The 22,141-nt window shown below is 39.9% G+C and overlaps 1 protein-coding gene across 6 annotated transcripts in view; it reads right to left on the bottom strand.

The window, feature by feature from the left end:
• The window catches only part of Bmpr1b (bone morphogenetic protein receptor type 1B), a 482,076-nt gene that overhangs the window by 129,468 nt on the left and 330,467 nt on the right, over window positions 1-22,141 (bottom strand). Inside the window, exon 1 of one of the 6 annotated variants that reach the window (XM_023700601.1) lies at window positions 2,121-2,351. The exons of 4 other annotated variants lie outside the window; for them this stretch is intronic. Coding sequence is in view for 1 of the 2 variants with exons in the window: in XM_023700596.1 (XP_023556364.1) it covers window positions 2,081-2,219 (139 nt within the window). In the remaining variant the exon portion in view is untranslated. Of the gene's footprint in view, window positions 1-2,080; window positions 2,352-22,141 lie in introns of those variants that run through there. One more of the 6 variants, XM_023700596.1, reaches the window with a different exon arrangement.

Below are 22,141 nucleotides of genomic sequence, written 5' to 3'. Positions count from 1 at the left end.
AGGAAGGAAGGAAGGAAGGAAGGAAGGAAGGAAGGAAGGAAGGGAAAGAAAGAAAGAAAGAAAGAAAGAAAGAAAGAAAGAAAGAAAGAAAGAAAGAAAGAAAGAAAGAAGAAATATGGCACTTTGGTAGTCAGTTATTTAATTAGTTAACTTAATAGACCTTATATCGCACTCTATATAGTCATCAAGGTAAACTCATAAATTATATAAAGCTTATTTGTAGTTGCTGAGAGAGATATTCCTCAAAAAAAGGTTAAAGCTCATTGGTAAGAAAGCCAGAAATATGTTGGGATTTAGCAGGCTAATCACTCTATGAGCTATCAGCTCTTCCCAGTCTTGTCTCAATTTGATTATCTTCTATTCTTGTGGGAATTATTAAAAATATTAGTAATTGTAAGTTCTCAGTAATATTAGCCACCAAACACTATACTAAGTGGTTTTGTATGCTCAGTAAGTAAACTACTTCTATGGTAAAAAGAATTGCTATCTCCATCATACAGTGGACAAAATTGGGACATTAATATGGCAAGTTATTTATGTTCATAACCTACTAAGCAACAGAGTTCATATTCAATATTGGACATCGTGAGTCTGGAATTCAGTCTTTTTTCTTTGGTGGAACCGGAGATTGAACTCAAACCCTTGTGCTTGCCAGGGAAAGTACTTTTTCTACTGAGCCATCTCCCCTGCCCTGGAATTCAGTCTTACCTACTTTGCTATAAGACAAATAAGTAGATGTGAGAGTGTGCATCCCTGTACAACAAACATGCACACGCACACACACGCTCATGTGCACATATACACACACACACACACAGTCACAAGTCCCAGACAAGCATTTTATAGGAAGACTATATGACCCGGAAGAAGAAAAGGAATGCATTGGAGCTTCTACACCTCATTGAAAAATAAGATATTGTTTTATATAATGTGACTGTGAAATTATTAACTTTAGGTTCAAAGATTCTACATTGGTATATAGCCACTTTGCTTTTAATTCGTTTAACAGTACTAAATTCATGCTTCAAAGGAGATACTAAAGTTTTAAAATTCTTTTCAGACAATAAAGGAAGTAGCTAGTTGAATAGAAAAATAAGAATTTTAACTCACATCTGTCACATTTTGAGGTTCCTGGGACTTTCTTAAGAAGTAAGTTCCCTGAGCCCTTTCCATCCTTTTACAAAAAGGATCAAATTATAACAACTTTTGAAGAATAAACAAAACAAAAAAAGTAGATGACCTACCTACCTATCAATCCTGCAAACACACAAAGTTACCCTTAATTATAGCTATCTATACCAGAAATTAAGGGCACTCTTCCTGAGAGCTAACCCAGAAAATATTTAGTGTCAGGGAGTATATGGAAGCTATTAAAACGCTAATTCTATAAATGCCAATTAAAAGTTCAGGCCAAGTGATGATACACACTTTTCTCAGTCACAATATAGCCAAATTAATTCTATAAACCATATTCACAAATACACCAAGGTGAACTACAAATGTGTTTCACTGTTCTACAGACCCCTTTTATGATCTGGCTTAATTTTATAATGACTTACTTATTTTCAGCTTCATAACTCCCTCACTGTAATCACTTCCACAGATGATTATTTCATACTCATTAAGGAACCTTCTAATTTGAAAATAGTTCAACTATTCAAATACCTAAAAATAACGTTTAAAATTTGGTTTTAGTGAGCTTGATATATGCACCAATTCATTTTCATCAAAGTATCACAAGTTAAACCCCTATTTTCAATGCTGATAAACATTTCATATATTCTCAGAATATATATTTACCATTACTATTACTGTAAAATTACAGACTGACACATACACCTGTATAAAACTGCAATGAACTTCAAAGTTAACTAGGTAGTCTACAAAATCCAACAGCAGAAAGTTAAAGTAATCCAAACAAAGTTTTTCAGAACTATTCATGTCTTAGTTTCCACATACATAGACTGTCATAGTCTGTTCAGAATTACTCTCCAACGTTAAGTTCTAAACTGGATACTATGTAATTACAGTTAGAGAAAACAGCCCTGGAAATCCTGTTACAAGTATTCTCATTGATTACCTGGAAAACTTTGCCCTCCTAGAGAAAGAAGCAAACCTACAGTGCCGGCAGGAGGTTGGGGGATGGGAATCTGAGCCACTGGACCTCGGCCCTGAACGTCCCCTCCTGCGATGAAATCCGCACAAGCAGGCAGCAGCATCAGCCCCGCGCCTGTCAGCACCGCAGCGAGGCCCTGATCCTCCCTGCGCTGCGCACACGGACGAGGAGCAGTCCACCAGCTGCAGCCAGCGCCGTGGCGCCTCCTCTGGGAGACCCCTGGGCTGCGCTCGGCTCGGATCTCCAGCGAGCTTGCCAGCGAGCCTGAGGCAGGACATGCACGACAAGCCTGTGACAAACTGGTTCTGTCACCAGAGCCTTCAGCAGATCACTCGGTGGGGAGGACAACAAAAGGCCATGAGAACCCCCCCTTCCCCACCGGAGTGCCCCAGTTGACAGCAGGGGGCCAGCCCTGGGTTTGCCTTGCAGGGCACCCCAAGACTCCTGGCAGGCAGCTGTGAGGCACCCAGTGCAGACCACACCTGTGGGACCGCTGCCCACACATAGCTGGTTTGTTTTGTTGATTTTTTTTTCTTTGCTGATGATTGTAACTGAGAAGTGTAGAGAGACCAGGAGAAACAACTGGTTTGTTTGATGAAATGAGAGAAAAAAAATACTGCGAGGTGTCCAAGGGCACGGCACTGCAGTTTCCCCACACTACGCATCAACATTTAAATAATGAACTGAGGGCACAGATACAAGTGTGGGGGACCCAAAGGTGAATACTGAAGCTATAAAAATTCAGTTAAGCTGCCCACTTGCAAATTATTTCTTAATTACCAACTATTTAATAGCTTTAATTTTAAGGACTTCATATAGAAAAAAAATGCTTAATCAACATAAGTTTTTCAACTATTTTAACTGCAATTATGCCTCTAAACTATGAACATATTCATAAAGTTTTATCTTCTAAAATGGTGAATAAACATTTTTAGTGCTTTATCACTGAGAGCCATCAGTAGTAAAGAAACAGCAAGAAATACAGTTGAGCTGTCAGTATGTGTGGAAACTACAGTAGTACCATAGACACAGACAGACAGAAGCAGTTACTAAACCTTATCAGTTGTCGACTAAAGGCTTTGTGGATATGACAACAGATACCTATGCATGGTTATAATGAAGACATCACTAGGTCTAGGTTGGTATTTTACAAAAGCTAGGAAAGTCCCTAGCTCTCCCTCTGCAGAGGTGGCTCCACCACTGCCTCCTCCCCTCACCTTGCAGCCTCACTTAGTGCTGTTCAAAGCTCGCTCCAGCCCAACAAGTGCAGAACCCAGCAAGCATGCCTGATCATGGGACAGGTACTGCAGTCAGCTGAGCATTCTCAAGACACACTTTCATGGGGTGAAATTTAATAGAAATATAGTATTTTTAACCACCTAGAAGTCACTGAACTTAGGAAGGCCCACATTTCCCAGGAACCATGTGTCTTACTTGTAAGGAGAATGGAAGTTGGGAATAATGAAAAAGGATCGTCCTTAAGTTTCACTTGTAAAAGTATGTTTCTTTTCACTAGGAAGAAGGGTTAGAGAATAGGAAAATGAACAGGGGCAACTAGGAGAGGGGTAATGTGCAGGAAAAGCAGATAAAATTTGGGCAATTGCATCTGGTTCAAACCTCTATTCTCAGAGCCACACTCAATGTGACCACACTGCCAGTTTGGAATCCAGCCTGGCTCTGAAGCAGGGAGCAGCTGAAATGTGGGACAGCTCCCCTGCTCCCCTTTCCCTGACCAAAGATATCTAGACCAGGCTCAGAGCACAGAGAACCTCCATTCTTGCTCAGAATATCCATCACTTCAAACCAACTTACAGGAGCAATCGGTCCTGCTTTCGAACTATGTGAGAACTGAACAGGGTGTACTCCATAAGCATATAGCATCCCGGGAAAAGAACAGAATTAAGGAAAGTAAAGAACTGAGGAAAAGCCATTGCACACTTAAGGAGAAAGTCCTCCCAAAAGGAATACACATGAAAATTCAGAGCAAGACCAGTGAGATAGATCAGTGGACTAAGCACCTGCTTAGGCAAGCTCAAGGACCAGGGTTCAATCCCCGGCACCACATGCCATACAGGCCCCACCCACAGGGCAAGCTGAGGCAGCTATGGAGACTGGGCCTTGTGGTGCATGCCTGTGATCCCAGCACTGGGGAGGCTGAAAAATGAGGATCACAAGGATCACTATGAGCCCTAGCTGTGTAGTGAGGCCCTGTACAAAAAAAAGAAAAGAAAAGATTCAGAGCAGGGCTTGAAGTAGTCTGGGGTAGAGAATGAAGGGAGAGCTGGATACTCACACTGAGGTCCTTGTATGCAGCAGGAGAGAAGCTGGAGAGAGGGAATTACATGGGTAAGAACCAAAGATGAGAACCAACATTTCATTTGGGCAATAGCATGAAAAGAAAAACTATACTGGAACAGATCGCCGCTATTCATAAGTGGCTGGAGAGAAAGCTAGACAGAGTGGAACCAGATTGTGTGTGGGTCTGAATACAAGTTATAGAGCTGACACAGATAACTAAAGGCTTTTGAGTAACTGGCTGGCTTGATGAATTGAAAAAAGAAGCCTCAGAACTTTAGCACGTAGCGTGAGCCTCAATCCAACTGTGTGAGGAGGAATGAAGATTGGACCACTGCTGCAGGAAAGCTTTCTACTTACATTGAAATTTCCACTGATTCAGAGCTCTGTAATTTAATAATATTAAGAAATTCAAGATATACCTTGACAAATTCGCTCCTTTTTAGCTTAACATTTTCAAGTTTAACAAATTAGGTTGATGTTCTTCAAACTGTGCAATCAGGTCCTAAACTACTGGACTCAGGATTTGAAGGGAACTCCTAGGGGCCAGGGAGATAGCTCAATAAAATAAGCACTTGCCTGGCAAGTGCAGGGTCCTGAGTTCAATCCCCAGTACCACAAAAAAGGAAGAGAGAGAGAGAGAGAGAGAGAGAGAGAGAGAGAGAGAGAGAGAGAGAGCAACTCTTACATTTGCCAAAAATATGGGTTAGAATAAGAATCCAGAGTTGCCTACTATTTAACCTGCCCACGTTATGCACACAATTTTATCCAGAGTTTATATTTCAGTCTCCAAAATTAAATCTAATCTGACCTCTACTGTGCTAGATCAATAATGGGCCTCACACAGTTAATCCTTCACCCAACTTTCCTGACTCTGGAGCTGAGTACAGGAGAGAAACCAGTGGTGCCTCCCGCTCTTATGCTTGCTTGAGATGTGGCCATAACTGGCTTTATTGGTTGTTCCAATGGCTTCTTAGGTTAACTCACTGCCCCCAATAGTATTTTCATTTAATTATCTTTATTTACAAGAGAAAAATCAGACAGGCAAACCACCTTGAGCTTCAGTGAGCACAGCCAGCTTAATTTTGCAAGTCCATTTGCACACCAACTAAGGCATCAATAAATGCTTTGGGAGAAGATTCACAGAAAAGTCTCAGTTTTAAAATGCGCACCTGAGGGAAGGGCAAAGCAGGGGAATGGGGCCCCTAGATAATGTTACCAAGCTGAGAGACAACAGGGCAAGCCAGCACTGTCACTGCCAAAGTCTGACACACGTGTGCTTGGCCCAGGTGCACGGCACCTTTCTTGCATGGTGGGGAGAAGCTTGTGTCTCTGTATAGCCGGGAGGGAGAGACCAAAACTCCAGGTGCCACATCATGTGCTCATGTCTCACGAAGGGTGCTTTCTTAGAGACTAAGCAAGTGGACAAACATGGACCACTGAATGAAGGACCCCAGAAAAGGCCAGCAATTTCCTGAAAACTCCTACCAGTCACCTTGACTACGGACACGAAAACCTTTGCTAACAAATCATGTTCTTTGATATGTTAGGCTACAGTATAGCATTTCCTAAATTGTTTCCATTACAAATGCTGTGATCATTGAAGTATGCAAAATGTCTTATTTTACATTGAAGTTTAAGAAGTTCAAATTATAGCTTCAAAAACATCTCTTATAACCAATTCATTTTACTTGCTTCATTAAGTGTTCGTGTATTTTAGGAGGTATATTGATAGTTTTAATTTGAGACTACTTCATTACCAATTTAAATTTGTAATTCATTTTACACACACACACACATACACACACACACACACACACACACACACACACACACATCCCCCAACTTCCTGGTCTTACATTATGACACTTTTTAATATGTCACTAACAGTCCCACTTTGCTGTACTGGGGAGAATCGTGTCCACTATATGGATGTAAGGACATTAAAGGCAGAGTTTTTTTCTTCAAAAGAAATCTTACTCTCTAGGGGTGAAGACCAATATACCAGCAGACAGTGACAATGGAGTCCTGTCACGTGGCCCATTCAGAGGGTGCATGTAAAGTGCAGTGGATAAATAAAGGTTTATTCCGCCTGCAGAAGGGGGCTGCATTTGCTGGGAAGAGGCCTGTGAACTGAGTCTACAGAGACGGGGAAGGCACTGCAGGAAAGGAGAGGGAAGGAGAAGCGCTCTGCAAACAGAGCGTAGGGTGCAGACATCTAGAAATAAGAAAAAGAGAAATGCTCTTGAGGGACCTGAGAAAGTAGGTGTGCCAGGAGAGCACGGAGTTAGGCTGGGAATGAAGATGGGACAAGCTGGGAAGGCACGTGTACCCCATAAGCAGAAGCTCTGATTCGATCCCAAGCACAGGGGACAGGAGCACCCTCACTCCCTGAGGTTTGGACGGGTTATTTTCCCCTGTGTGAACGAGCCACACTTGGTCCTGTTGGCACCTGTTCATATGGCAAAGGAGTCTAGTAGAGTTTTCAAAACAAATGCAATATTATGACCACAAACACACACTAATAAAATTCTGAAATTCTGGAAATAAGATGAAAAAGCATCTTCCTAGATATCAAGGAAAATTTAACAAAATTGTTAATGGGAACAATAAGGTAAGTTATTTTCTTTATTACTTTAACGTCTTTTGTCATATTGTTCAGAATAAATTTTACTTTTGTAGTAAACCTTCTGTTGCAATGCACAAGTGCAGTAAAACAACACTAATGGAAGCCACAGTATTTTTTTTTATCCCATTCATTCTACAGAAGTTTGCACTAAAATATGTGTTGTGCCAAAAACAGAAGACTTCACTTGAAATGGTACCCATAATTCCTTTCATCATGTTCAGATTTTTAACTAAACACTGACATTTAAAGCTATTCCACCATGGGGTAGGAGGACGAACAATAGAACTCAGGGTACAAAAACTTTCTCCCAGACTCTGGAGTTGACAAAGACCTTTCAGCCTGCCCCTCTCCCTGTTCTAATTTGCAGCATTCCACATCACTAGTCACCAACAACCCAAAGCACCCTTCAGCTGCACAGTGAAAGACCCTCCCGTCACCGCGAATAAACAATCCCTTCCTCCCTGAAAGAGCCACATGTTATTCTGAGCACGTCTTTCCTCTGCTTTCATTGCTTTGCCAAGGTCCCCCATGAGTGGGAAGGGGTGGGATGAAAGAAAAAATATCCCACAACTTGTCTCAGGCATGTAGAGGGTGATTTGTGTCCTTACTTATGGGATATGACTGTCACTGCCGATCGGCTTTCAGGCCCAGATTACACGTGATAAGGGTTGACCTTCTTTACGCATTCACACATTATGCACTCATGGAGTGCGGGCAGGACACAAAAGTCCTTCAGATGTTCCACACATCAATCAAGCGCACAGTGTGGAGCCTGCCCGGCCTTTCTTCCCTGGACTCAGGGAGCCGAAGGGGGAGTCCCAGGCAGACTTAATAAAGTTTAAAGCTATGCCACAGTATATTTGGGGAGATCTTTGTTATTAAAAGGGTGCTGTTTAAAAAACTTCTCTATAGTCACCACTAGCAACAACAAAAGAATTTATAGATATAAAAAGACAACCAGATTTCATTCAAGTTTTAAAATTTCAAAACTTTTACTATAAACTAAGCTTCAATGGTTCAGGCATATTGCTGTTTTTCCAAAGACATCAAATTTAAGCAGTAAAAATATAAATATTAATGCATAATAACTTACAAGGTATCCTTCCTAATGCATTGATAAAAATAATGTAGGAAATAAATTTACGATAAAATAGTGTTAGCATAACTTAATAACAATTGGACACCAACCAACAGCCTGAATAGTTTCAATTTATAATAAAAATACTATCATCGTTGATAGTCATAAGCCCTGTTGTTATGGAGCAAGCACATCTAATACAGAAAGCCTCAAAACTGCATTCTTCTAAGACATTATAATAGTGGAGATGTACTTAAGGTGTATAATTTCATCAGCAGCACAACTAAGCCCATCAAAGCAAGATATTGCATGGAATTTAGTGACACAGAGATTGCTAAAGTCTTTTTTAAAAATTAATGTCAGTTATGACTGTAAAAATTATTTGCATAGCCTATGTGCAAGACAAGAAGACTATAGACCCAAAGAGGTTAAACAATGCATGAAAATACAAAGCAACAAAAATTAAGAGTGGGACCATATCTGTTAATCTGTGCAACACATTTGATGTTAAAAATAGATAATATAACAACCATTGTTAATTACCTATTCCTGTTTTTAAAATCTGCAACATATGTATGTTACCCTGATTCTGTCAATTTTTTGTTTTTTTTGCTTCTGCTTTCACTTGTCAAAATAAAACAAAATTAATTTTTTTTAAAAAAACTAAGAGCAGAAGAGTATAAAGGCAATTTACAGGATTAACTACCACAGAAAATTAAATTAATGAACTTGCTAGGTTAAATTCTGCAGTTGAAATGACGCCAAACACAGACCTCCAGATGCCTCTGCATGAATACTTACTTTCCTATTTGGCTATGGTGCAACAGTACTAAAGGACCAGTAAGAGGGAGCGAGGTGACAGGGGGTTACTCTGTCTATCACCATAAGATAAACCATCACCTAGTACATGGTCACCTCAAACCAGAAGCTGAAACTAAAGAGGAAGACATCTCTGCAGAAGCCAGGAAGCAGAAACCCAAGAGAGGAGTGTGGTTATTTTCAAACAGGCATAGAACAGTGATGATAATGTACCATGTGGTAAGCCGCGACAGTCTGTTAGATATCACGTGATGCCTTTAACATATCCTCACATTCAATCCGCACGGCCTGTTTGGTAGGTAGTACCATCCCCATTTACAGGTGAGAATACTGAGTATACCTGAACCGAAGACTCCTGCAAACTGCTTACTTTCATAAGATCAGACAATTCCACTCCACTGAGTGGGGACGCAAAGGTTTTTGTTCTGCAAGAAACAGCTGAGGCAGGCAGGCAGGGGGTGTATAGCTGTGTACCACCAACTAGAGGCTAAGGCAGGAGGGATGAGTTCAAGGCTGCCCTGGGCTATGCAGTGAGACCCTGTCTACAAAGAAACAACAATAACGACAACAACAACAAAATGGAGGTACATGGACAGTTTCAGAGACTCTGGAGAGTTGGTGAGATCCACTCAGGGCCCATGGCTGCCAGGAAGTCTTCGGGCTGGAGCGAAAGAGGATTGAGTACTCTGAACTTAGAAGAGAGTGGCACTAAATCCTCTGGATGAGATAAATACATACACTTCATCCATCACTCACCAAAAGAAGTGCTCTGTATCCATTCTTTTTAACTTTCCCCACAGCTACTCAATACAAGCATTGTCCCCCTTATTTTAGGAAGGAGGCAAAGAGGTAAAGCGAGTGAAGTGCCTTGGAACTGAGGAAAGAGGTTTGACTTTTCCTTTTAGAGACCTGGCCTTTAGAACAGTAGAGTGAGGCAGCCCTGCAGAGTTAGGGGAGGAAAAGTGGACAGACGAGGTCCCCAGGGCTGTGCAGGTAGCCTTCCCTCTCCCGGTGAGAGTAAATTTGTTTCCACAAAACCGTCTGCTTCTGTCACAGCAACAGAAGGGCTTCCTACATCTACTATACTGCACATGTAGCAAACAAGCTGCTTCTGTTGTTTGGTTAAAAGACATCAAACATAGTAGTTTTTGTATTTGCTAAACTCTGGCCTCTGGACTCCAGAGATTGAAAGCTTCATACTGTGAAACCCTAAGTCACTAACCTGATTTACTCAAAGCTCTATTTTAAACAGATTTTAATATCATCGTCTTCTTTATCAAATTAATGCTACTGCATTCTTGACAAGAGAATCAAACATCTCTACTAGTACCTGTTTGCCTTCCTTGCTAGCCATTTATTAAATACTGAACAAATTTTTATATCAAAACTAGTTTACCAAAGGCGATTACTGACATTTATATTTTACTCTAAAGACAACTGTGCTTGAACTTTATGTAAATCAAATTGAACTGATAGATGTATGAACTGAACATGCAATTTTAAATAATAATGGTATTAGATCCAGCTATTCCCCTCCTAAATATTTTTCCAGAAGAACTGAAAACATCACACCAGAGTGTGACACATGTGCACCCATGTTTATAACAGCAGAATTTGTCATAGCTAAATCTTGGAAACAACTCAAATGCCCATCAAGTGAGGAATGGATAAAAAAAAGATATGATATTTTTATACAATGAAGTATTACCCACCTATAAAAAAGATAACTCAAGGCTTTTATAGGCAAATTGATGCCACTAGAGACCAAGACCTGCATGTGTAAACATTGTATTGTCTCTCTACTATAAGAACCTGGATGAGTAAATCAAATCTGAGGGCCGACCAGATAGCTCAGTGGATTAAAGCACCTGCTTAGGCAGACAGGGGTCAGGGGTCTGATCCCTGGCATGTTGTACTGGCCCTGCCCCAGCCCCACCCCTGGGGCTCAATTGAGACTGGGCGTAGTGACATGGGCCTGTAATCCCAGCACTTGGGAGGCTGAAAACAGGAGAATTACTACAAGTCCAATCTGTGTAGTGAGACCCTGTAGACCTGTACTAAATACAGAAATAAATAAATAAAGTAATAAAATCTGAAAGGTACAATAGATACAGTGAAAGGGAAAGAAACTTCAAAGGGAAGGAACAGCCGGGATGAAGAAAAGCATAAAAGAAAGAAGGAAGAGACAAAGAAATATATATGCATATACACAGGATAGCTTGGATAATTGTACTGCAGATTTCTGCTGGTCTAGCAGAAGAAGCAGTTAATGTTTTAAATTTTTTTCTCTCTCATTTTTAATTTTTTTATAATTTTTGACAAACCTGCATACTCATATCTGGTAATCTTCACAACTAATTTGAAGACAACAGTATGCAATATAACAACCATTGTTGAATTCCTATCAAAAATAAATAAATGGATAGATAAATAAATGTAACATGCACAAAAGTACATGTCCCTGCAACTGCCTCAACAGGCTTTGGAAATAAGGAAGACGCAGTCGCACACAAACCCTTCTGCAAAACCAAGTTGATGTTTTTTCCACTTACCATATAAGGACATCCCCTATGCAGTGATGGCAAACCTTTTAGAGCTTTTAGTGGTAACCAACTGCTTGCTGAGGCACACGTGCCATAGCTTCATCACCAATGACAATAAAATGCTTTCCATTATTTGGAAAATATGTAAATATGAGAACTATAGTGGACAAATTTCCTGAAGTATAACACAAGACATTTAGTAGCAGCAAAATTAAATTTTGTTCCTATTGAACATATGCTAGCTCCTCCATAGAAAGCTTCAACAATAGTGCTACTAAACATCCAAATATAATTCACACACATATTAGCAGTCTTGGGACTCAGCAGTCTTCAGAAACAAAGACAATGCTCTACTTAAGTGGCACTGAAAATTACATATGCATAAAACTATTTTCAAATTAAAGATGCAATATTGCCATGATTCTTGGTTTAGATTCATAATATAGTAAACATTTCCACGTTTTCCCAAAGCCACTGTGTATACTGAAATACTTCCCTAATGACAGGTGGCTAACATGGAATCAATGACTGAAAACATCCAGCATCTCTGTAATAGGTGTGTATACAGACTGCCTACTCACACTTACCTTCACCTATCCCTTGATACAAAAGGTCTTCAATGCTTTTATTTATGAGAAGGAACAATTTTTCATAATTTCTTTAAAGCTTAACAGATTTCACACATGAAGAATGTTAGGAAGGCTGCAGGATGGTCTGAATGTGTGCACAACTAGTTTGTATAAAAAATAAAGTTAATGAAACTCTACATATAGACCTTATTTGATCTGAGAATATTACAGTCCAAGGAAACCAGAGTCCTGCTCTTCATAAGACCTAAATGCTGAGGTGGAGCTTCAGCGCTTCTCTTATCCCTCCTCCCAGTACTACAGCTCAATGCACATCAAATGAGAGTAGGTGGTTAAATTGTGAAGGATGACAAACTGTAGTGATGAGGACACATGATAAATCCATGTATTTTTACTCAGAACAATTTGGTGTATTTTGACACAAAAACAATTCTCCCCTAGTCCAAAAGGAAGAGAGGAAATCATGATACTGCACTATCTGACCCGCAGGTCAGGCTTCACTTCACAGTAGGATCAGCACTCTGATGACCTCCATCTGCCACCACCTAACACCCAGCTGAAAGGTGAGAAATGTGGTCAAGTAGTGAGCTATCCTAAAGATTATGCCAAATGAAACATACAATTTCACCTTACTCAAAATGAGTACAACTTGTATTTATCCAGATGATCGAAGGCCCATTAAGATAGAGTGATTACGCTGCCACCATAATTTCCACTTTGAAGCCTTCCAACAGATTTGGTGGGAACACTTCAAAGCACTCAATACATTATACTAGTACCTCCATCTTACAAAAGATGTGTAAGGAGAAAAGAAATTCAAAGGAGTAGCTGCTCGAGTAGCTGCTCCATTAGAATCATTTGCTTAAGCATTTGCCTTTTTTTTAAACCTAAAATGGCATGTGTTTAATTAGAAAAAGACAGCAGAACAAAAAATGTGCACCTTAAAAATTTCCTCGGCAGACCCTTAGATTATTCACCATGGCTCACCTTCGGGGCAGTCACTCGGCTTTGGCTATGCGACATCATCTCCTTGTGTTAGTTCCCGCACCTCACCTGGGGAAGCCTGTAGTCTTTCTAAATTGTATAAGAAGTTCTACACTAACCTCAAGGTGAGCAACAGAAGACATCATCAGCGGCTGCCAAGCCTAACACTGGTGATTATTATATCTGCTATGGTTTCTGTCTAGATGACCCGCAAAACCTCGTGCAGTCATGGGGATGTGGGCTTCTCGGAGATGGCCAAGTCTGAAGTGTGCATGCTGCGATGAAGGCTGGGTGGTTGCTGGGTAAGTCTACTGATTGGATTGGCACTGCCCTAGCCCAGTCTGGATAAGACAAAGGGGGCAGATGGAGGCTGTCTCCCCTACTTGTTGCTTTGCTGTCTTTTGCTGCCAACACTGTTTTCCTCCTCCATGTCACCCTACTGCAGAGCGAGTGATGACTGAAACCTCGACAGACCATGAGCTAAATAAACCTTTCCTTCCTAACTCACAGGTGTTATGTATTTTGTTTCAGCAACAAGAAAAGCAACTCAGACAATATCTCTTCAAAATCCTCACAGTGATGTCTTAGCTTCCTCAAGATCGGACTTCCAAATGCCTCACTGGGCCCTTCTCCTGCTAGCCTCTCTCTTCATTCTGTTCCTCAAGCCTCATGGTGTAGCTGCAGGCTTCATGGCTCCTGGTTCCTCTTCCCTTGGGTATCTCACAGCTTCTTCCACAGCTCTGCCAAACCTTGAGATGAAGCGCACCTTTGAAACAGACCTGCTGTAGTGTCACCCTTCTCCCAAAACCCTGAGCTGCCTTGAACTGCTTGTTTCTCATAGCATTTACCACCATCAGACCACTGCATAACTTACTTATTCTGTTCACTAATTGTCCATCTCTCCTCACTAGAGGAGAAATTGTCTATTTCAACCTCACTAGAGTGAAATGACCCTGAGAACATTAACTTTTGTTCATTTTGTCCACTTTCTACACACACTTGAAGCACCGACTATAAGAAGCATTCAATAAGTCCTTTTGAAAGAATTTCCTTTTTCAAGTCCTATCTGTCTAAAGAACCTCAAGTATTCTCATCCTAATCACTTTTTCCTTGCAAATTCCTACTTGCCTCTGGCCTGATCTTACCATACTTACTAAGGTCAACAAGTGAGTATTTCTTAGCCCTCATCTTTTTCAGCCTTTCAGTCTCCACTAACGCTTGGCACTGTGACCACTTCCTGCAAGAACCTCACTCATGTAAAAGTACACTGGGTAACCACAATGCACAAGGCACTCACTGGAAGCACTTCCTTTGGTTTTCACAATGAAGGCCTACCTACCCATATTTCTTCCTCGTCCATTCACAAAAACGTAGGTGATCATGATTCTTCCACAGGCATCTCCTCTCTCTAACATGCACCTTCATAAAACCAAGGCATCAGTTCACAACAACTTAACATCACAGGCTATTTTTCCCCAATGGACCACTTCCTACTTCCAATTACCATTGCATGTTTAAATATCGGTCTTCCTCCCAGAGGAGTTCCAATTAACCCTCTGCTGATTGAGAGATACTGCCATTCTTTACAGCCTCCCAGCTTTAAGCCCTGTCCCCTTCTTATTTTGGGGGTATTTGCTACTTTTTTAAGGCAGGATGTCACTAACACGGAGCCTAACAATATCAGATATTCAATGCCTTCACACTCCTGCAACAATGTCATGAGTAATGAATGAACTCCTCCGAATCACATGTATCTGTCCCTCTACATGGCGGACCAATGATTGGTTTCTTTTACCTTTAATTGAATATCTGATAGACATATGTAGGAAAACCCAATTTGTCCACTCAGGAAAAATAATTCATTTTCTCTTCTAAGCCTCCATAGCACTGGGTCAGTGTCACCTCTGTACTTACTACTTCGTCCTGTGCAATGATAGTACATGGCACCTCCTCTGGTGCGTGTTCTGCATCCTCACGCTAGGCTCTTTGTCCTTCATCTGTGTGTATATCTGTGTTGGCATGATGACTACAGCCCGGTTGCAGAGCCTGTGCACTGAGTTACATCTCCCACCTTTTCTAGTTTATTATTTTAATAAAGCATCTTACTAAGTAACTAAATTCTCCGGCTGGACTCAAACTCTCCATCCTGTTGTCTGAGCTTTCCAGAGTGCTATGGCCATGCTTTTGACCTCCCTCGGCTTACTGTAGACATCCTTAAACAAACACTCTGATATCTTCTTTCTGACTCAAGCAGCTACTCCAGTCTGCCTTCAGAACTTTTGGTCCGAGAGGACTTTACCAGCCCATTCTGAAATTACCTCAATGACTACCTTATTTAGGAAGTATCTAATGCCTCCTCAGGATTCAGCCTCTGACATCACCCTTACTTCCCTGAATCAAGCCTGTGCTCCAGTTGTGTATACAGAGCACCAACAAATATGTCAAGATCATTCACAGGGGGAAACACAAGCTTTTCAGCAAATGGTGTGAAGAAAGCCAGATACCTGTGAGCAAAAGACTCAAGTTGAAAACTTACGTTACTCATACAAATTAGCTTCACGTGAAAGCTAATCACAAGCCCAAATGGAAGTGCTAAAACTATAAAACTTTCAGAAGAAAACAGAGGAAATGCTTTATGTCACTGCATTTGGCATGATTTCTTGGTTGTAACACCAAAAGCCTTGGTAACAAGAGGGAAAAAAATGGATAATTTGGACTACAAAGTGTGACTGAAATGTACAGGGAATGTTTAAATTTTAAAAACAATATTACAGGGGCCAGGGAGATGGCTCAGTAGAATAAGTGCTTGCCTGGCAAGCACAAGGGCCTGAGTTCAATCCCTGGTCTCACCAAAAAAAAAAAAAAAAAAAAACTAAAAAAAAAAAAAAAAAAAAAAAAAAAATTAAAAACAATATTACAGTAAAAGATATATTGTCATTAAATCCCTTCTTACTACTCCCCTTCACTTCAAACACATTTAGTTCACTTTTCTTCCCAATTTATGAAGCAATGTGCAAGTGCTCTTTTGTGCCTTTGTGTAGAGTGATCAAAAACATGGTGAATGTCACTGCTGAGAGCTGTCCAATAGAAAGGCGAGCTCTTAAAATCACGGCAGTATGTTTTCATCCACTTTTTTCCATCAGATCTCACACTGTTGGGATTCTGCCTCTCCCTTAAAGTCAAAATGACCACAAAAGGTTTCCAATTGATTCCAAACTTTGAGGCAGCCACAACAGACCAACCAGTGATACACCAGAAGACTTCCAGAACTGCTGCAGAAGGCAGCAAAATGGAAGGGATAAGTGTGTTTGAAATAAGAACAGTGTTTTTGAGTTTTTCCAGGGACAACTGGAAATGTGTCTTTCACTGTAACATTTTAAAAATATATATAAACATTTGCCATATTCTTTGATTACACTTCATGCTTCTGCGTGGAAGGATAAGAACAGAATTTGTTATGGACTCAGGTCTGTGTCCCCTGAATGCCTAGGTTGAAGCCCCACAATAATGGCACTGCATTTGGAGGTGGAGCCTGGGAGGGGAGCTGGGCTGGGTAAGTCTGTGAAGGTTGGTTCCCCAGGACGGGATCAAAGCCTTCATGAGAAGGGGGAAGAGGCCGGGAGGCACTGTGCACTGAGCCCCACTCCCTGCCTTGCTCTCCATCCTGTGGGGGCTTGGCAACAAGGCAGCTGGGTGTGAACCAGGAAGAAGGCCATTCCCAGAGGGGCCCTGCTTGTGCTGCACCCTGGACTCCTCAGAAGTAAGTGTCTGCTCTTTCAGCCACCCAGTCTGGGGCTTTCATTACGGCAGTGTGAAGAGACTTAGGTCAGAGTTAACAGCTTTGCAAGATGAGGAAGAGTTCTGGGGACTGGTTGCACACCAACGTAAATGGACACAACACTGCTGAGCTGGAAAGAAGTGATCACAATGATAAATTGTATGTTCTGCATATTTTACCACAAATCCTTAAAAGTTGTATGCTCCTATGCTCCAAGCAGGCTTCCAAGACTCCATATCCTTACCTTCTCAGCCAGAACTTGTTTCATATTCCTGCCCATATTTTCTACCTGCGCACTGCTGGGGGCTGGCAGTGAGGCCATACCATGCACTACATGGGGCTCCACCTAGCTGAGGCATCTGCACCGGCTCACATGTAAACCCTGGGCACACACCCTCGCTCCAGTTCTAAACTCTATGGGGAGGCTGAAAACAGGAGGATCACTACGAGTCCAAACTGCACAGCGAGATCCTATACCAAATACACATAAACTCTGTTTCCAACTGCATCCCTGCTGACACGCCCCAGTCTCTCTCAGCTCTCTCCAGCTCAATGGAACCTTACTGAGTACACTCTATGTACTGAGCACTGAAAGAGGGTACAACATACAATATGTAGATTATATTTCTGTTCTCCAGAGCTTAAAACTCTCTCTAACAGGAAGACACAGAAAAAAAACCATTCCAATTATTGTAACATAAGCGCTAGTTTTGACACAAAAGTACATGTTCCGACATGTGCAACTTAAATTTACTTTTTAAATCTTTCTATATTTTCAAAACCCTTCTGATGGATGTATAAAGCTTGGGTCAAATTTTTAATTTCATATTAATATTTATTAAGTGTTTTACTAATATTGGTCAATATACAGAATGCCTGGAGTAGAGCTATCTTTTTTTTTACTATCTTTTTATATAGAACTGTGTAATACTGGAAGCACACATTTACCACCAACCATTAAATCCTTTTAAAATGCTTAAAGGTTAAAATTATAAGTTTCCTTGAAAATAAGGGCCTATCAATTTTACAGGAGGAGAAAATGCAGGTACATTTCTTAATGGTCTATTTGCCATTTTAACTTAAATAGTTTTGCCTCTATGCTGGTTCCATCATTAAAGTTTCTCCTGCCACTTAGAGTAAACACAATTCCAGCTATGGGAGACAAGAATGACCAGTTCAAGTTCAAGGGTTCACTGAACATGAATATCCATAAATAGCCCTTGACAGCCTTGGTAAGATAATGAACCCTGCAATTACTCAGCAGGCCATCCCCACAGTACTGGACAGAAAGCTTCCAACGTCAGACAACAAAACACTACACAAGCAATACCAACCAACTGTTACAGTTCACAGAGGGCTTTTGGAAACTAATTAAACTGCAACAGTTCCCCTTAAACCTTTATAAGTTTGCCAGCATTTTTACCTTACTAAGATATGCTTATGGGAAATAATTAATAAAAAAGGTGTTGGCATTGTATACAATCGGGAGATGCCAATTAGCAAACCAGTCCTTCAAAATGACACCAGTTAATTCCAGACTCTCAGAGAGAAAGTGCCTCCTTCTCTCACAAATCTAGTGCCACACTGTCTTTAGGAATGTCTCCTCTCCTCCTACATATAACCTCCTGTGGAAAGTGCTTTTGGCCGTGCTTTTGCGTTGCTGAAGCCATGATCTCCGTTAAGTTAAATCATTTGAATGAAGGTATGTTTGCCTTTACTCTGGCGGACCTTCCGTTTTGGAAAATTTGCCTCTATGAGTGAGCCTTTGACGTAAGTGGAATTGTCAAGTAAAAGATACCACACGGAAAAAAAAAAAAAAGATCTTTATTAGCACCATCAAGAAAAAGTACTGAACATACCATATGACAAGTGGGCATAGGTGCAGAAAAGCAGGCATTGTGTTCCCAAATTAATTAAGTGAATAGTTTGGGGATTACAATATACAATCAAAACTGGAAAGATTTACATTCTGTATAATTTAACTCATGATTCCCAATCCATAAGTTAAAGGCAGTCTGTGTGCAAGGTATACTAAGATATAGATAAGAAATTCAGGATTATTCGTCGGTGAATATGCATCTCTTGCATGATTTTCATGACAAAGGGGCTATTGTTCCTATGGACCTTTTCAGAAAAGGCATGACAGGAGAGCTGGGCATTTATCATCTAGCTCAAAAGGAAAGATGAATAATAAAGCCACTTAAGGTTTGTCTTCAAAATCCCACACTTCAGAAAAAGCATGCAGCATCTGGTTTTCCCCTCCATGTTTTACTGTAACAAAATCTGGTTAAGCACTTCAGAATCCAAGGAATTAATTCATGAAGCAATCAGTATTTCTACTTCTAACTATTTTTTGACACAAAACTTATTGGGAAACAAGGTTGTTCCAGATTTATAAACAATTCTTTACATGATATTCTTGAACAAACCTGCCTGATTTTCTGACCTTAAAAGAATATTTGTTTTTTTAATAAAGTTTAGGGAAAAATTAAAACACAATAATCTGACCTATGGAAAAGTTTATTTAGCTTAAAAAATCTGCCTTTCATTTTATAAAATGTACATACTTTAGATTTTCCCCTACAGTCTTTCATTTATATGCATGAATAATGCTACATAGTTATACTGAAAATATAGATACAATTAAATAGGTGCTTTTTAGTTGAAGAAATATGAAATGTTTTTAGTTTTTAAAAAAATTATGGACTGGGCATGGTGGCACAGTGAGGATGAAAACAAGAGGATCGTTATGAGCCGATCTGTGGAGTGAGACCCTGTAGACCCTGTACTAAACACATGTTTTTTAAAAAAATCAGTTTCCCAGCACTCAGGAGGCTGAGGCTATAGGAGGACTGCTGCAAGTTTGAGGCCAGTCTAGGATGCAAAGTAATTTAGTGTCTGACCTGTATACTGAATTACTGTCTCAAAAAGACCCAAAAAAGAAAAATCATGCTTTTGTAAGTTACTATACTATCTGCAAAAACATCTATTCTGGCTGTATTATATTCCATTCTAAATTACCACTATGAAACTAATTACACAGATAATGCTAGTAATAGTACTGCTACTACCACTAAATTACCACAATTGTTATTTGGCATTGTGTTCTTTTTCATAGAACATTTTTTTGCTAATTGGTTGGATTTTTTTCTAAAAATATAGACTTCCAACAAAACAAATGTAGCACATTTGACAACATTTTAGAAAACTAAGATTTGGGATAACTCTCATAAGAGATTTTGATCTAAAATAGTATCAACATTATGGGAAAAAACTGTAAGTGGCCAGTAAATGTAATACGGATACTAAAGACAATTTCCTCTAGAAATACAAATAATGCTAATAAGAAGAAGAATATAAGACAAAGCATTTGGAGTAAAAAATTGAGAAAAACCATGTTTAATGCACACAGTACTGACAAAACATTATTTCATAAAACTTACAGTTTAGATTCTAAAGTCTACACCTTTCTGAGCCTTTAGGACTGAACAAGTGTTACAATTTGAACCTGAACTGATAACCAAGATTTCAGAGTAACAAAAATTGTGTATATGGCTTAACTTTTATAAAAGATTCAAATAGGAACATCTCTATAATAAAGCTATTCTCTAACTTCTACAAAATAACCAAAAATCTAAATATTAAAACAGAAACATTAAATCTGCTGAAAGATAAGATAGGTAAAACTTGAAGACATTGGTGTAGTCAAGGACTTTATGAATAAAACCTCAAATGCACAACACAAGAATCAAAAGCTGGGATCTCATATCTTATTATAACTCTTTACATAGCAAGAAAAACTACCAACCGAGTGAAAGGACAACCCACAATGTGGGAGAAAGTGTTTGCCAGCTATTCCTCAGGCAAAATGTTGCTATTGAGAACATATAAAGAACTCAAAAAGTTCAGACCTCCCAAATTTAAAGGCCCAATCTGAAAATGGAAATCTGAGATGAATACAGACGAAGAAATACAAACAGCAAATAAATAAATACATGAAAAATATGTTCAAATTCACTGCTCATTTGAGAGATGCAAATAAAAACAACACAGAGATTCTATCTCACCCCAGAAAGACTGGATATCGTCAAGAAATCAACCAACAACAAACTCTGGAGGAGCTTTGGAGAAAAAGGGACCATTTTCCATTGTTAGTGGAAGCACAGACTGGTGCAACCACTGTGGAAATCAGGGTGGAGATTCCTCAAAAAACTAGAATTCAAAGTCTCATCTACCCAGATATTTCCCTTCTGGGTATCTTCCCAAAAGAACTAAAAATATCATACCACAGCAATATATGTGTAACCATATTTATAGCAGCACAATCTGTAATAGCTAAATCTTGGAAACAACCCAAATGCCTACCAACTGAGGAATGAATAAAAAAGATATGTGCCGTCTATACAATGGAGTGCTACTTGGCTATAAAAAAGGATAAACTGGAGACTTTTATAGATAAATGGATACAACTTGAGACTATACCTATAAGTGAAATAAAACAGATGCACATGTGTAAACATATTGTCTCCCTAGTGTAAGAAACTGAAAGAATAAATCATATCCAAAGTATGATTGATTTTTGAAGAAACTTCAAAAGAAAAACTGGAGTGGGGACTGGAGGAAAAAAGGAGATAGATAGATAGATAGATAGATAGATAGATAGATAGATAGATAATGTCTCAGTTGGTCTTCTCTCATTGCTGAGACAAACATCCAACACCCAAAATGAAGGAAGGAAAGATTTGTTTCACTCACAGTTACTGGAGATTTCAGTCCCTATTCAGCTGGCTCCAAGGTAGAGCAGCACATGGCAGAGAACAACCTTTCTTGGCGGTGGCAAAAAGCAAGAGCAAAATGGAGGGGGAGCAGCAACAATGGGAAGAGAGAGAGAGAGAGAGAGAGAGAGAGAGAGAGAGAGAGAGAGACTATCTCTCTGTCTCTCTTATATTACATTCAGGCTCTCTGCCCCAGGCTGGGGGAAGTACTCACACCTATAATCCCAGCAGTACTAAGACCCATAATGCCAGCCTTGAATCAACTATAATCCCAGTGGATCATGAGTTAATCTCAAACTCTAGAAGTCCCCTTCTCATTCATGACTGTATGAGATGCTGGGGGGACAACTAGACACAAACCATAACAGATAGGTAGGTAGGTAGGTAGGTAGGTAGGTAGGTAGGTAGGTAGATAGATAGAGATAGATAGATAGATAGGTAGGTAGGTAGGTAGATAGAGATAGATAGGTAGGTAGGTAGGTAGATAGAGATAGATAGATAGATAGATAGATAGATAGATAGATAGATAGATAGATA

Source organism: Octodon degus, unplaced genomic scaffold, assembly GCF_000260255.1.
Source record: "Octodon degus isolate 3935 unplaced genomic scaffold, OctDeg1.0 scaffold00125, whole genome shotgun sequence".
In the NCBI taxonomy this organism is placed as follows: Eukaryota; Metazoa; Chordata; class Mammalia; order Rodentia; family Octodontidae; genus Octodon; species Octodon degus.
This window is presented reverse-complemented; position numbering and strand designations above follow the sequence as displayed.